This window comes from Convolutriloba macropyga, chromosome 9 (assembly GCF_964194025.1).
Source record: "Convolutriloba macropyga chromosome 9, txConMacr16.3, whole genome shotgun sequence".
In the NCBI taxonomy this organism is placed as follows: domain Eukaryota; kingdom Metazoa; phylum Xenacoelomorpha; order Acoela; family Convolutidae; genus Convolutriloba; species Convolutriloba macropyga.
In genome coordinates this window covers 30,496,725-30,512,547 of record NC_134476.1, presented here as the reverse complement: position 1 = coordinate 30,512,547, position 15,823 = coordinate 30,496,725, and the positions used below count along the sequence as shown (strand labels likewise).

The 15,823-nt window shown below is 34.6% G+C and overlaps 1 protein-coding gene across 1 annotated transcript; it reads right to left on the bottom strand.

The window, feature by feature from the left end:
- Positions 1–1,715: 1,715 nt before the first annotated feature.
- On the bottom strand, positions 1,716–14,234 carry LOC142346178 (uncharacterized). The gene is made up of 3 exons (XM_075398687.1): positions 13,510–14,234; positions 6,874–7,435; positions 1,716–2,489 (listed from the first exon to the last, which is right to left on the bottom strand). The coding sequence occupies exons 2-3, from the start codon at positions 6,889–6,891 to the stop codon at positions 1,716–1,718; spliced, it is 792 nt and encodes a 263-aa protein (XP_075254802.1). The 5' UTR covers positions 6,892–7,435; positions 13,510–14,234.
- Between the last annotated feature and the right edge of the window lie 1,589 nt (positions 14,235–15,823).

Here is a 15,823-nt window from a genome sequence, read left to right as displayed (position 1 = left end):
ACATCCGATATAATTAAATATCAAAGAAGTTGCTCTTAAAATTGCTCAACAAGGTGCTCCAAAACTACGCAATAGTGATCCAGATCTACGCAATAGCGATCAAAACTACGCATTAATCAATTTAAGCTTTGTTCTCATCAATCGAAATGCAAAATGTATTTACCAACATTACCGAACAGTTATTATCGTCATCGAAAAGTTATCAAAATCCTAAGCAAAACCAACTATTAGAAATAATTTCAGAGGGCGGTAACAAGCGTGTGGCAAAATTATTAATGAACTCTTGTTCGATAACAACAATTGCATACCTAAACTGAATAAATAACACTGGTTAATTTATAATAAACAACTTTGAACGATCTGAAAGTTGACCTCCCCTATCAAAAAAAAAGAAAGGCTATAGATAAATCAATCTTTTGAAAGCCAAAAAATTGTCGAGTATAAAAATGTTACAGCTAAAAAAAGTCCTCAGAAAATTGAAAATCCTCAGAGGAATTGAAAAGCGAAGACAACAATCCTCAGGACTGGCTTGTTACATCACCATTTTGTTTTGTCAAAATTCTAAAATTGTCAGGTTCTGGACAGAATATTCAGGTTATATTTACTTTTCCCTAAAATTTCTGTTGTTTTATGTCTAAAAATAAAATACCAAACTGTTGACAAGCGCATTTAAATCGTAAAATGTTTTATCTTATTGCAAATTGAGCTCAAGCAAAACAATCGGAAATGAAATTTTGAAAATTTTAGAACGCACAAAAAGGTAGTAGTTCAAAAATATGATTGAAAACTTTTCATTTAAGCCGTATTTTGTGTCAATAGAAACATGTTGATTAATTTCAACGTATAAAAATTTGGAACAAATATTTCAAAATAAATCAAATGCATTAAAACTCCGCTCTCATTTTCTCAGGGATGAAGCAGAAAACAAAGATTTCTTTTTCAGCTTTACAACCCTCCAAATAGAACACTTTCTAATTGGACTTTCTAAAACTCTCTAAAAAATTGCACAGAAAACTTGAGTGGAAGTGTATAAAACCTTAGAAAAATAATTCAATGGGTTTAGGTGAGGCTTTTATAGTAAACAATTAGCCTTGATTCTAAATAAATATACAAAGTTCCAATTCTTCAGGCTGAAACTTTCAATCTATCAACAATTTCACTACATTTGAAATTTTAATGCTATTTTGAGATTTGGTTTTTATAGACGTGCATTTATATATTCAATCTTTTGTATAATAGATCTTCTCAATAATAATCATATAATTGCGAATAATAGTGCAACATTTGACAAATAAATTTTTTCACATGTTTGTGTGTTTTAAGAAAAGTAAGATCACGTGGGAGACTCCTCTTTCCAAACAGCTCCAACTTTTTAGCTCGAGTTCAGATTATTAACGGATACTGAATTTGACCTAACTACTGAACTTTTAGATGGTAGATGTAAAGGCAAATGAAACTCAAATAACAAGTTCAAATTAAAATCACCTCTCCCGGAAAAAACTGAATTTAAACAAATACAGAAATTAAGAGCCAAAAGTTGCTGAGTATGAGCACCTGCAGAAACACATAATTATCTTTTTGTTGGTCGGACTCCATTGAAGCATTTTGCATGTTCTTTTTTCTTCAATTTCAAGTGGAAATATTTTTTTCCGAGTCTTTTTTACACAAGTTTAAAAAACAGGTTTCTTAATACCTTAATTAGAAATTGATCAATTTCAGATTGACCCCAACTTTGGGGTGTGCCTAGGTGAGAGAACAGTTTGAGTGACTAACTTACCCCCAATGAGACACATCTGTATAGCCCAGTGGACGTTGACCATGTATCGGAATGCATTGTTCAGCTGTCTGGTACTGAAAGGCACGTTGATAATCCCTATATTTCGCTTCCCACTAGTCGTGACCAACCTCGGAGGTGCTTCCAGGATGGAGCTGGTGGAGAATGCCCGCTTGATACTGCTGGCAATGCTGAGTCTGCTGATGATGCTTTGTTTGCGGGAGGGGGGATCACTCGCACCCACCGAGAGACGAGGCACTAGCCGGCTCACTGGGCTGTTGTTATGGCTGTGGGTACCCTGGGCTGCTCTGGAGTGAAGGTAGCTGGATGCACCCGATAATCCACAGTGGGTGTTACTGTGCGAGTTAGAGTTATAATGAGGAGTGTAAAGGTTGTTACTGGTAATGTTGTTGTTATTGTTGTTTACGGTATTGCTACTGCTACAGTTGTTGCTGTTGTTATTGTTGGGTGGTGTTGATGGGGTGATATTGTTTGAAGATATAGTAAGGCTAGGGGGCATGAGTTGGGCTAGGTTGTAGTTGGGGGGAGGGGGCAGGGAAAGAGATATTTTGCAGTTGGGGGGACTGCTGCTTCTGACGTTATTTGAGGTAGATTCGATCGCTGGTTGTCTGTCGTAGTAGACATTATTAGCACAAATGTTGTTCACTGATAACAAGTGATTGTTCTGTTGCTGTTGTTGATGTTGCTGCAATCTCTAAAAGTAATCCTCAAATTTAATTTTAAGAAAAATTAGAAAAACTAAAGAAAATTTAGACTGGACTCACCGACAAGTCTACTTCAGCACTGAACCATTACAAAACAAGTATATTATTATAAACCAGTGGTGATACAATTCATTTAGAGTAAATTTTTTAATTTTTTTCACAGCGTAAACTCCAAAAAAGGTGTTTATCAGTTTTGAAACTCTCCAAAAATTCTTTGTATTTGTGGTTACGTGTCGCTGTTCGAACCGTTAAAACTCGTATATGTGGTATATAGAGGTAACAAGCGTTCCTATATATCAGGGAAGCTACGCGTTTTGAGTCCTTAAATCAGAGCATAATACTTGTTTGAGGTCCGTAATTTAGTGTATAAACCTAATACGGATTTTGACGTTCACTAAGCTAAAAAAATATCAACTAAATGCATCCAACAAAATGAACGAGAGAATTATATTCGTATATGGGATTTGAGCAGGTCAGACCTCCTGAAACCCATATACGAACATAATTTGCTCGTTCATTTTGTCGGATGCATTTGTTGGTTTTTTCTAGTTAACGTCAACGTCCGTGCTCATACATCGGTTTCAGTAAGAATAATTAGAGGTCTGAAATATCTTAGAATGACGTAACCATAGAACGGAACAGTAGAAATATCTGTTTCCCCTATTGGATTCACACTGAATTACACTGTCTGGCAGCTCTGGGAAGATAAAGTCTTAGAATCTGTTACAAGTCAAACAAACAAGTGAGTCAAACATGAATCGACTTTATTTCGTCTAAATCGTCACATTTTTGTTGAATAAGCTTTTCTACTTAATTTGGTTTCTGAAAAATGCAATCTGATCTTAATGTAAATTTTCTTCACTATTAAACCATTGACCCCCAAAATCCGAACTAGTTCCTCTTTCTCTAGAAATTACATAACAGTGATTTTGTACAACCATTTTACTCTGATAAACCAAAAATTAACCTGAAAACAACAAAATTTTTACCAAAAATTGCATACAATTAACTTTCAGTACGCAAAAAGAAAAACCCTAAGCATTGATTTTAATGTTGAAACTTTGGTTGCAAAAATTACGATATTTTTATTGCAAGAGTAGCTGCCCCAGTCGAGACCAGATGGTTATCTTGCAAGATCTGGCAGAAAAATGGTTATCTTGCAAGATCTGCCAGAAAAATGGTTATCTTGCGAAATTCTTGCAAGTTCGTTCCGGTCGAGCTGTCCTCTTATTGGCTCTCATTCAGGCAACACATTTATTTTGAGCAGAATTTTATTTAAGAATCGGTTGCGGGTTTTTTTAAAAAAATAATAAATTTAAATAGATTTTAAATCTGGAAATACGAATTATCTGAAGAAAACCAATTAAAATCTGCCTTTGAGAACTGTTAAAACAAAATAAATTACCATTAAAAGCATTTTCTTTCAACTTTATCATGATTTACATAACTACACATTATGTAACAATTATCTTTTCTGATGAAACAATTATGTGAAATTAGTCTTTGCATCTTAAACAGCTTCCTTTCATTTAATTCAAGTCCTTACGCTTAAGCTTTTGCCAATGCCCCAAAATGTGATTATCTTTGGCTTGTCATTTTTTTGAGCTTCAAAAGACTTTAGAAGAGCTTTCGCTCAAATCTCTTGCTGTCAGAATTACTCACCTTAATCAATCCATCCTTCAGGATCTTGTGCAAAAAGTGGATATAATAGAAGATTCTGGCAGAAAAATTGCCATCTTGCAAGATTCTTGCAGAAAAATGGTTATCTTGCAAGATTCTGGCAGAATGAATGGCTATCTTGCAAGATTCTGGCAGAAAAATGGTTATCTTACATGTTTTTGGCAGAATGAATGGCTATCTTGCAAGATTCTGGCAGAAATCTTGCAAAATTATGCATAATCTTGCAAGATTCTGGCAGAATCTGCCAGAATCTTGCAAGATAACCATTCGAAATCGACTGGGGTGTGTACTCACTCCAAGGTTCCACACCAACTTCAAATTTGCAAAAAGTCGCAATTTGATTTAATGCGCTCAATTTTATCCCTTTCGCTGAAAAGCCATTGCAGCAAAAATAATAACAAAAAATTGCAAACAAAATTAAGTAAGAAAAAGTGTTCAATAACCCAAAGCAATTACGTTAGTATGTCGAGCAATATTAGAAAATTATGAGCAAAAAAGACAACAAATATATGACTTTCGTGAGTTCAATTTTTATATCAATAATCTGGACATGATTTTATCATTGGTTTGGTTTCCTAAAACAATTTTATACTTCCCGCAAAGCAACTCTGATTTTAAAAATAAGTTCGGTTTGTTCAAATTTTCACAGCGTCGGTCCATTGTCACTTTGTTGGCTGGATATGGAAAATCAATTGAAGTTCATCGTGATAAAAATAAAAATCAAAAGATAAATAACATATTTTGAATTCAAATATCGAAATAGAACAAAAATTTTGTCAGATCATAAAATAAAAAAACGCACACATCAATCAAAAGACACCTCATAAATAAAAGCAATCAAACACATAAAACAATATGGGGAGAATTGGTGACATGCAATTTATTGCACATAAGATTTGGACCCGTGAAACGATAGGGAATAAATCAGAAAAACATCAAAAATGAAAGTTTTGTGCCATAACCTCAGTAAAAAATTGAATTTCAAAAACACCTGATGAAAAAAAAGTTAACGAATAATTTCCCAACATCCTTATGGGCATAAGCCGTTTGTTATGACTGCCTTTTTGAATAAAACCATTAGAAGATCAAAAGATAACATTAGTTGGAAAATTGGAAAAATACCTAAAATAAAACAATTTGGTTTCTTTATTTCGCAATACCCGCCTACACAGTACTTTAATAAAATTAATGACATTAAATTGTTTTCAAGTAGTCTATTATCATTACCGTAATTAACCAATCTACAGCAAAACACAATTCAACGGCTAGATAATCAAAAGGGCCCTACGGTCCTAGTCGAATGTTGCCAAGTAGCAGCACTAAAGTTTATGGGAGAGTTTGAACGTGGAAAGAGGAAAAAAACTAATCACGGTAGACGAAAAAGAGTGATTAAAAGAGAGAGGAGAAATTTTTGTTCTTGACAAAACAGTTATCTCTAAAATTATTCTAGAAACATTCACCCTCGTTTTGCTTAATTTTTTGCTGCAGTTTTTTAAATCAAATCAGGTTCAATTTTTAGTATGAAGTTCAGTAGTTTTCGAATTCTAACACTAACTTTTTTCCTTTACCGTACTTCTCTTTACGCAACGAAATCGAAAACTGTACTAAATAACTTGATTAGAATCATAGCTAACAGTCACTTAAAAAACACGCTTTAAAAACGTTACTTTTTTCTAAACTGATAAGCGATAAAAAAGTTGAAAAACTTTAAAATGACACATATTTCTCCCGTAATTCATTGTAACCAAAATAAGGAATAAGTTCAAGATCGCTTCCGTTCAAGTCAACGAAAACGTGCTTGATTTTAAAATAAAGATGAAAAGATAAAAAATTATTTGAAGTGAATTATATAAAAAAGACGTGTCGTTTAATTTAAAAACTGTTAGAAAGCGCTTTAAATTTGTAAAAAAAGATAACCTTTTATTCGCCTTATTAATAGCCTTATGTTCATCAATTTTTTCTTCAGTTTTCTCATTAAGTATCTTTATTATTAAGAAATTAGCACCCTCTGGTCAGTTGTTTTTTCAATTCGAAAAAAGTCAATTTAAAGTGCAATTTAATTTGTTTTTTCGCTCTGAAAACAATTTAATTGAAAAACTCTCTACTAACACTAATTAAATTGTTCGGAATGTGGTTTTTGTTTTCATTCTGAGATTCACATTCAAACGCAAAGTCATTTTCGATAGAATATATGTCTTTTGGTTGATAAGTATTTTTCTGGAGAGACGAAAAAGTTGTTTACAAAATTTTCTCCCAAATTTGTTTAACTATAAAAATCCTAAAGTGGTGTAGAAAAATCAAAAATTCTAAGCCCAGAACTGAAAAAATACATAACGACCATTTCAATTGTTCAACAGCTTTCCAGAGGTGCTTTTCTTGCATCTCTCCACAGCAATATGACCTATCAATTCAGTCTTATCAAAAACGGAGAAAAATGAGAATTATTGTTGGCAGAAAAATGAGAATTATTGTTGCCTACACAGGTCAAACTTTTAAAACATATCTACGGAAAACAAAATTAAAGTAAAACTTTCTTTGAAAAAAACTGGCCAGAAATAATTCTGTTGTTCTTCTAATTGAGATCTTGGGACTTTCTTTGTTTTGTAAAATCAGAAAATAAGACGCAATTAGTTTGTGCAGTTTTTACTTTATAAAATTTGCAATAATGAAGTAATAGGATAGAAATCGTTTCACCTTTTTGCAATTCTCCATTCTGGCGATAATCCTTCAATCAATACAAGCACGATTCAAAATAAATACTAGAGAAAATAATGGAAATATAAACTAAAAGTCAACCCACTAAACTAAGCAAAATGGAGAATTAACTAAACAGGGGAATGTTTGAAACATAATACAGGTATTGTTTGTTTGTTTGTTTGTCTTTTGCTCCATAAGAAATATTTACTCTATTTAGTTTTGAAAAGGAAATAAGAATGGAGGGTTTTTCCATGTTCTAAAAGGATGCTTTTTTAGTCAATAACTGGGAGTAATTTGAGTACAGGACGACTGTTGTTGTCGGCGCGGTTATTGTTGTTGTGTTTTGTTTGGCGTTTGTGGTTGGCTTTTGGTTCAGTACTATATTACTAGTACTATTTGTAAATAAGGATAAAATGGGATGATAAAGATGATGATGTTTTGAAGCTGGTGAGGGCTGATAAGGAGTAAAAGGGGACTAGAAGAGAAGTACAATTGCTGGAGAATTGAGATGAAGCTATTGTTGCGTTTGAAGGCAAAAGGAATAATCAATTTAAGCCCGCTTTATTGCTGCTTTGTTGTGTCTAACAAAAAAGACGAGAAACATTTTGTCAGAACAACAACAAACCTTGTCTTTTGCCTTACCAGATAAGACGCAGATAATCTTGCTCCCACACTATGTACAGCATACAACCGCATTGCATAGATCACATAAAGAAGGGGCACCACAAGAGATAAAGACCTCATTCAACCCCCCCCCCCCCACCGCGCTCTCCATACCCTAGTTCAAACAATCGCCGTGATTAACGACCTCCATTATTTCTCGATTGCTCCGCCGTTTACCACAACCGCAGAAAAACACCATGTTAAATATCCGTTTAAATCGTTTATGACCCTACTTTCACTTCTGAAAAGCGACAGAACCAAGCAAAAAAGATACACGAGAGGGCATAACCAGTTGATAACTAGTCGTTAACTAGTGTTATGAAAAACAGACGAAAAGGAAACAATGAAACAATTCAACGTCACTCAACTTCCTGTCATTTCATCATTTCATCCGTTTTTACTCCCTCTCATTATCCGCCATCCTCTATTTTGTCCTTCACTTCTGAAAATTGGAGTCGTAGAAGAAGTGTTTAAGAAAAATAACTGATTTTCAAGTGTAAGCCATTAATGTATTGAGATGATGCCAAAGGAAAGCAAGAAAAATTAATGTCAAAGGAAGAAACGTGATTGATGACGTAATCGGAGGGACATTTTATTGATAAAAAACTCTTCCCGGTATTATTTGGTCGTGCAGTATCGTATCCGCGGATTTTTTGTGCGTAATACCTGACCAAGATTTTTTGTCTTCTAAGAGCTGACAAGGTGTCTTCAAATTGTTCGTCAGACAATGCATTATTTGATAAGTGATGATAAGTCACTCTGTCACAAAATTGTTCGATCTTACTCGATAAAAATTTCAGTATCACTAGGGTCTTATGAGAAAAGTCTTTTGAGGGAACATGAAACTGATCAGAGGTGATTTCAGTCTGGGTCCTCAGTTTAGGCATTTTTTTGCCCTTGTTTTTACTATTTAATTTTTTGTTTTGTATCCTGTCTGTCCCCTGTTTCTGGTTGTTCTTTTTAAGCTAAATGTGATGTCATTTTTTGTCAAACGCTTCTTGGATAGTGATCTACTGAATTCTTTTTCTTTTAAATTGCCGGTTTTTCATGGCTTCTACTGCTAGGGTTGAAATATTAAAACGAAAAAAAAGTATAGCTAAAAGAGTTATTATTACAATTTATTTGTCAACAATCATATATTAATACGCGGCATGGATGTTTTTGGGACCGCACAAATAAGCACTCCTTCTTTGACGTAAGCGTGCAGCGATAATTTTATCGACATTGCCTTTTAGTGATCAGAATAATAAAACAAGGTAGCCTCGAGTTAACGGGTAGAAAAGTGAACGAAAGATCAAAAATGATATTAATTTATTTATTGAAACCCAGTGTCTGGATTGTAAAAAGTAACCAGATCAAAGGTGGACAGTGTCGGTAACTTCAGGCAGGAAAACACATTTGGTGGTTAACAAACAAACGCCTACTTAAATCATTACACAAAATTTACAACTCATTCACAGATATTATAAATTATCAATTTGATTTTACCAATTTGTTCACAACCTCGCTCTCCCCTCCCATTCCATCATAAAATGAGAAAAATAGCCATGGACAAGCGAATAATGCTACTTCTCTAAAATATTTTAAACAGAAAACGAGATCATTTATTTTGAAAATGAAAAAAGTATTATATGTTGTGTTGATAAAAATTCTTTTAGTTTGAGAAATTGACGATTACCAGGAAAAAAATATGGACAGCACTAAAATTGCTGTTATGCTCAAGTGAAACTTGTAGATAATCTCGCCCGTGTTCGAAAAGGCATGGACTTAATAGAGGTCTCTGTCCAAGACTGTGCGTTTATTTCATGACATTCTGCAAGAATTTTACAAAAAAAGTTATTTTTAACAAAAACGATCGTTTTTTTTATCAAAAACAAGTTTTTACAAAAGAGATCTTTATAGATATTCTACAACAGATTCTATAAGTGGAGCAAAAACAGGATAATTAGCAACATGAGATATTATTTTGCAGCATGAAGTTCGAGATCCAGCTAGACAAAGAGTTATCTGGCAAGATCTGTCCAATTTCTCTTCGGCCTACCCCCTCTCTTTTTTCGGCTTTGATCTTTCATTTCTTGTACAAATTCTCCATGAACAAGTGGAATTTATTATTTTTACATCAACAAAAACAACAAAAGTCAGAAAAATCACCGCAATTCTCTAACATAATTTTGCACTGAACGCTTTGAATTTACAGACATAAAAAATCAACGCATTCAACGCAAAATTATGTAAAAAATCTGCTGTGATCTTTTCGACTTGTCAACGCTAGTTAACCCTTATGTTACATGAATTTGCTTTGCATTTAGCGTAGCTCTTATATAATTTTGCGTTGAATTTAGCGTTGATCTTACATAAAATCAACTCGTAGTCCTCTGGGTATGGGACTAGAACCACTCACCTCCTGCTTATTTGTCCCTCATCTACCGCTGTGCCACATAACCTTGGTTCGCTTAAAAACCGCACTCTCTATAAATTGGACTGTAACATCAAGTTTCACATAATTTGGCGCTTCTAAGCGAAGACCTTCCATAAGTTTGCGTTGAATTCAGCGTAGACCTTATTTGATTTTTTTTTAATTTTTGTTCTACTTCTATCTCCTTGCAACTCTCTCCAGTTTCTCTTGCACGCAACCGGTTTTCGATTTTTTTTGCAAACACTGCAAAAAAGTGCCCACCTATCTCACTCAAACGCTCAATTACTCCCTCCCACGTACGACGTACACCCGTCCCGACCTACCTACCTCCCACTTACAGCCCCACCCCGACCGCAAAACAAAGTAAAATAATTCATTTCAACGCAAGATAATGTTAGATTGGCGATGACAGCGTTTAATTTATGCCAGATCTGCGCTAAATTTAACGCAAATTTTTGTAGGATCTACGCTAAATTCAACGCAAATTTATGTAAGGTTGGCGATGAATATGTTGAATTTAGGTAAGATCTACTCTAATTTCAACGCAAAATTAGGAAAGTTATGTAAGATCTACACTGATTTCAACGCAAATTTATGTAAGATTGGTGGTGAATGGGTTGAATTTACTTAAGAACTACGCTATGTTCATTAGAAAATTATGTAAGATCTACGCTGAAATCAACGCAAAAGTATATATAAGATCTACGATAATTTCAACCCAAAGTTAAGTAAACTTGGCGGTGAATGCCTTGAACTTATGTAAGACATACTCTCATGGGTTGATCTTACTTAAACTCATGGCACTCACCGTCAGTCTTACATAATTTTGCGTTTTCTAGCGTTGAAAGCGTTTTCATCTCGGCCCGGTTAGTTAAAATTGTATGATTTTTGTTTACACATGAAGATTTGATTAGCCCTGTGTAGAGAACATCTACAATTTTTTAAAGCTAAAAATAATTATAAACTATAAAACGTTTTTTTACTGTACTCTTCCATTCATATAGTTATAAACTAAACTCTTCCACTTTGAAAATTAAAAATAGTTTATTTAATTTTTTCTGCTCACCCTTGGCAGTGATTTATTGAATACTTCTGCATCAAAATTGCAATCATATCAAGCCGTAGTGGAAAACTGTGTAAGCGAAGCATACTGCTGTTTATTCATCAAACTTTGAGAAATTTGGTAAATTTTCAAGTTTAATGGTTATCCTACATGTACACACATACGCGTGCACACAGAAACCGAGCACATGCTTACAAACAAAAACACAAACATACTTTCGCGCATACAAAGCCACTCAAAATCAAACACAAACATACGTGTGCGACCGCATGCACACACACATATACACAATCTCACACACACACACTTACAAACAAAATCACACACACGCACACAAAAATTTGCAGACACAAAATGACACCCAAACACAGACACACACAGAGAAACAACCACACAGACACAGAAACAGACACAACAAAACACCAACGCCCATAAACACAGACAAACACTTCTACAGAGATATCTACAGCTACATTGATATATGTGTTAATAAACATGTCTTTATTTTGATTTTTGCGTATATACAAATTTTTACAAATATGTATTTTTATATAAATATATATATATATATATATATATATATATATATATATATATGCATATATATATATATATATATATATATATATATATATATTATATACACACACACATATATATATATATATATATATATATATATAAATATGTGTGTGAACTTAAATATATTTATTTATAAATTGTATATACGAACATAACTATACACGCGCATGTATGTACACACATATATCAATGTAGCTGTCGATATCTCAAGAAGTGCTTGTGTGCGTGTGCGTTTCTATATTTGTGTTTTAGGGCATTGGTGGTTGTGTGTCCGTGTCTGTGTGTTTGTTTCTGTGCGTGGGTCTGTGTGTGCGTCTGCGGATTTTGTCTGTGTGTTTGTGTATGTGTGCGCTTCTGTGTTTGCCTGTGTGTTTATTTCCGAGTGTGAAAGATTGTTTGTGTTTTCGTTTGTAAGAATGTGCGTTGTTTGTGTTTACATGCGTATGTGCGTACGTGTACGTGTGAGTTTGTGTATGCACGTGTGCTTTTTGTTTGTTTGTAAGTGTGAAAGATTGTTTGTGTTGGTGTTTGTTAGCAAGTGCGTTGTTTGTGTGTGCATGCGTATGTGTATACATGTACGTGTATGTGTGTTCGCGTCTGTGTGTGTGTGTGTTTGTTTGTTTGTGTGAAAGTTGATTTGTAAGATTGTGTGTTATTTTCGTATGCATGCCTTTGCGTGTATGTGGACGTGTGCGTGTATGTTTGTGTATTTGTATGTGCGTTTGTTTTTGTGTTCGTTTGTATGTGTGAAAGATTGCTTGTGTTTTTGTTTTATCATGTGCGTTGTTTGTTGTTTGTGTTGCATGCGTATGTGTGTACGTGTACCTGTGTGTGTGTATGTGTGCGTGTTTGGTTTTGTGGTTAATTGTATGTGTGAAAGATTATTTGTGTTTTTGTTTTATCATATGCGTTGTTTGTGTTGCATGCGTATGTGTGTACGTGTACCTGTGCGTGTATGTGTGTGTGTGTGTGTGTTTGGTTTTGTGGTTAATTGTATGTGTGAAAGATTATTTGTGTTTTTGTTTGTAAGCATATGCGTTGTATATGTGTGCATGCCTATGTGTGTACGTGTTTGCGTGGGTGTGTGTGTTTGTTTTTGTGTTTGTTTGTATGTGTGAAAGGTTACTTGTGATTCTGCTTGTAATCATGTGGTTTGTCTGTGTGTGCATTCATATGTGTGTACGTGTAAATGTGTGTGTTTGTATGTGTGTGTGCGTGCGGGTGTGTGTGTGTGTTTGTGTTTGTGATTGTGTTTATATTTTGTCTCAGTGGTGTGTGTGTGTGAGCGAGTGTTTGGGTGTTGCGTGTGTGTGTATGTGTGCGTGTGGGGGAGGGGTGGATACATGGGAATGCGTGCTTTCGCGTACCTGTATAAAGACGGGCGCGAGCATGCTCAATGATATGTCGTGTGTTAAGGGTGCTTGCAACGTAAGTTCGAAAAAGAGATTTTGTTCTTATGCATTCATCGCCAGCTATGAAAAAAATCAGGAAACAAGGAATCTGAAAAACGATTAAAAGTCAAAAGAAAAACACGCCCAAAAAGAAGCATATTTGTAACATGCTGTTTGCAAAAATGTCAGTTTTTGTTTTAGATTTGCAGCTTTTACATATTTGAAGCATCATCAGTATTTTACACAAATTTTGATGATGAATGTTTTTCTGGATTTTCTGAGCAGGAAGCAAATAAATAAACTTTTCTAAACTTGTTCATAAATTGGTACCAATATTGCGAACTTAATTAGTAAAAGTGATAATTCGAATTAGATTACGGCTATATACTGACTTTTATCTACTGAAAATATGGGCCTTCGTTTCGTGCTGGCCTCAAATACGGAAAGCGGGTCAAGTAAGCCGTTTCAAAAGACTAAACTCCGAAAGATGACCTCAAAACAGCAATAAAACTGTGAACCAGTTATTTGATGTCGGCTTATAAATAAGGTCAGCCTAGTTTACAAATTATTAATAAAAATCGCAATTCAAAATTATATTTGAGTTAATACCGCTATTTTCATTGCAAGTTAGATATAAGATTTAGTAATAATTACTCTTGTTTGACCTTCGAACAACGTTTAGCAGAAGAAGCAGGCTGGCTTTCAGCCAGTTGTCATTATTAATTTGTAAAGAAATGGCTAAATTATAAACGAATTGAGCTAAAATCAGAAGGAAATGTTGTGATTGAATTTCAATTGCTAGCATTGAATGCCTGTCAATATAGGTAATGTAATTGAAAATGTAAAGACCAAGAAAATGGTAAAAAAAACTAGTGAGATTTGTTATCAAAATGAGGTTAACCCAGTTATAAACGGTTATAACCAGTGGTTTAGTAATAGTAAAATGAAGCACCCAAATTAACCCAAAGCAAAATTTATTTTCCAATCAGTGTGAAATGTTTTGGTAGCCCGCGGCGTTAATTTTTAAAACCTCTTCACGACAAATTTCAAAATTCCCATTGGAGACAAAAATAAACATTACGAATAGTAAAATGCTTCTGGCGCATACAACTGGCAGTAAAAATTGAAGAAAACTGTCCAAATAGTTTGAAATTTACAAATTTTTATTTCAGTAAAAGCTTCGTAAGCTGGAGCGAAATTGGACTAAAAATCTTTTTATTTTTATCTCAGCCAATATGCTGCAACGATAAAACATAAAAGATAAATTGAGCAGAAATGGATTTTAGCCTCATTGTTTCCATATGAGGAAAAATGCGTAGGACAATTAATTTTTGCAGCTTTACTTTACTCTTAAAGAATTAAAAAAGAAAAGGAAAAAAGATAGAAAAAGAATTGCAGTTTTCCAAGCGCTAGCTCCGCTACTAATTTTCAAGCTGCAATGTTAAGAAAAAGCAGAAAAAATGGATAAAGTATAATCCAATCGGCCGCCTCAAAGTGCGTTGGAGTTCGCAACCAACAACTGAGCTTTGGCATAAAATGGCCGATAGTTCCAAAAAATGCGGCTTGGCTCTAATTTGTTGCTCATTTTTTCGCTTTGATAGGATAGGTTGTAAAACAGAAGGATGGAAATATAGATTACTACGGCAAGACATCAAACTGTCCTGTCCATTCGCGAATATTATAGCCTGTCCCCGTAACCTATCATAAACCAGCGGTTTATAACAAAAGGCGTTAAACTGTGTTACTAAAGCGGGCTCAAAATTGCCCGATCTAGTTGCTAATCAGGCGTGTAAGGAAAGTGTGTGAAATAAAAGGTAAAATAAAATAGTGAGATAGGAGATATAATCTTTAGCAGAATGAGGCGTGACTTAGTGAATTAATGCACAATAAGCGACAAATTGTTCAGATTTTCTTCAGACAAGATTGCTCTTTTCCCTGTGGAATCAAACCACAGTTTCAAGAGGAAACAACTAGAAATGTAAACTGAAAGCCCCTCACTGCCCCCCCCCCCCCACGCCCCCATATGCCCACAACACATCTACAACCTCGCCCGCGCCAACCTATATCACTTGAAGACGGAAATCCATTTCTCTTTTTAAACAAAATTCCACTTCACATTTCGAAGTAGTGGTGCTTAATTTGCGAGACAATTGAAAAGTTGCCCAGGACATCAAGGTTCCTTTTTATGCCCTTACTTATTGGCTCAGCATTGTTTGGGTAAAATACCCGAAAAACAAAAAAACTAGCTGTTTGTGAATTTTTCCCCTATAACCCCCTCCCCGCCCCCTCCGGCACAATCGCCCCACTAGCTTAGTGAACATAGAGAATATATCTCCCTCCCCCCATTACCGTACATATACCAATGGGGACACGCTAGTAAGTTTTTGGGGATACTAGAAAATGCCCCCAAAGCATTACCCATTTCTTGTTTTTTTTTGGTCGCCTTAACATAAATTCTCAAAAATGAACATTAAAAAACGAGATAATAGTTCAGTAGTATTTATCGATAGCTAAAATGGGCTGGCCGTACACAAACCATGAATGAACGCACACTAAATACATACGTGTAATTTTTCGAAGGAAGGAAGTATAAATTGAAATATCCGTTTGTGATTTCAAGTGTTCTGAATGGCTGAAAAGCGTTCTTTTAAAAACCCACAACGTCTTGATTTCTACCACTTACAGTTTGAAACACAGAGAACAGAATTCCGATTTAAGTTAAGAGCTCAAAGGCAGAACGGTGTAAAATGTGAAATCATTATTTTAGGAAGCAAATTGGGGTCCTTTCCATTAAAGACCAACCCCCCCCCCCCCCCCCATATCACATAAAGA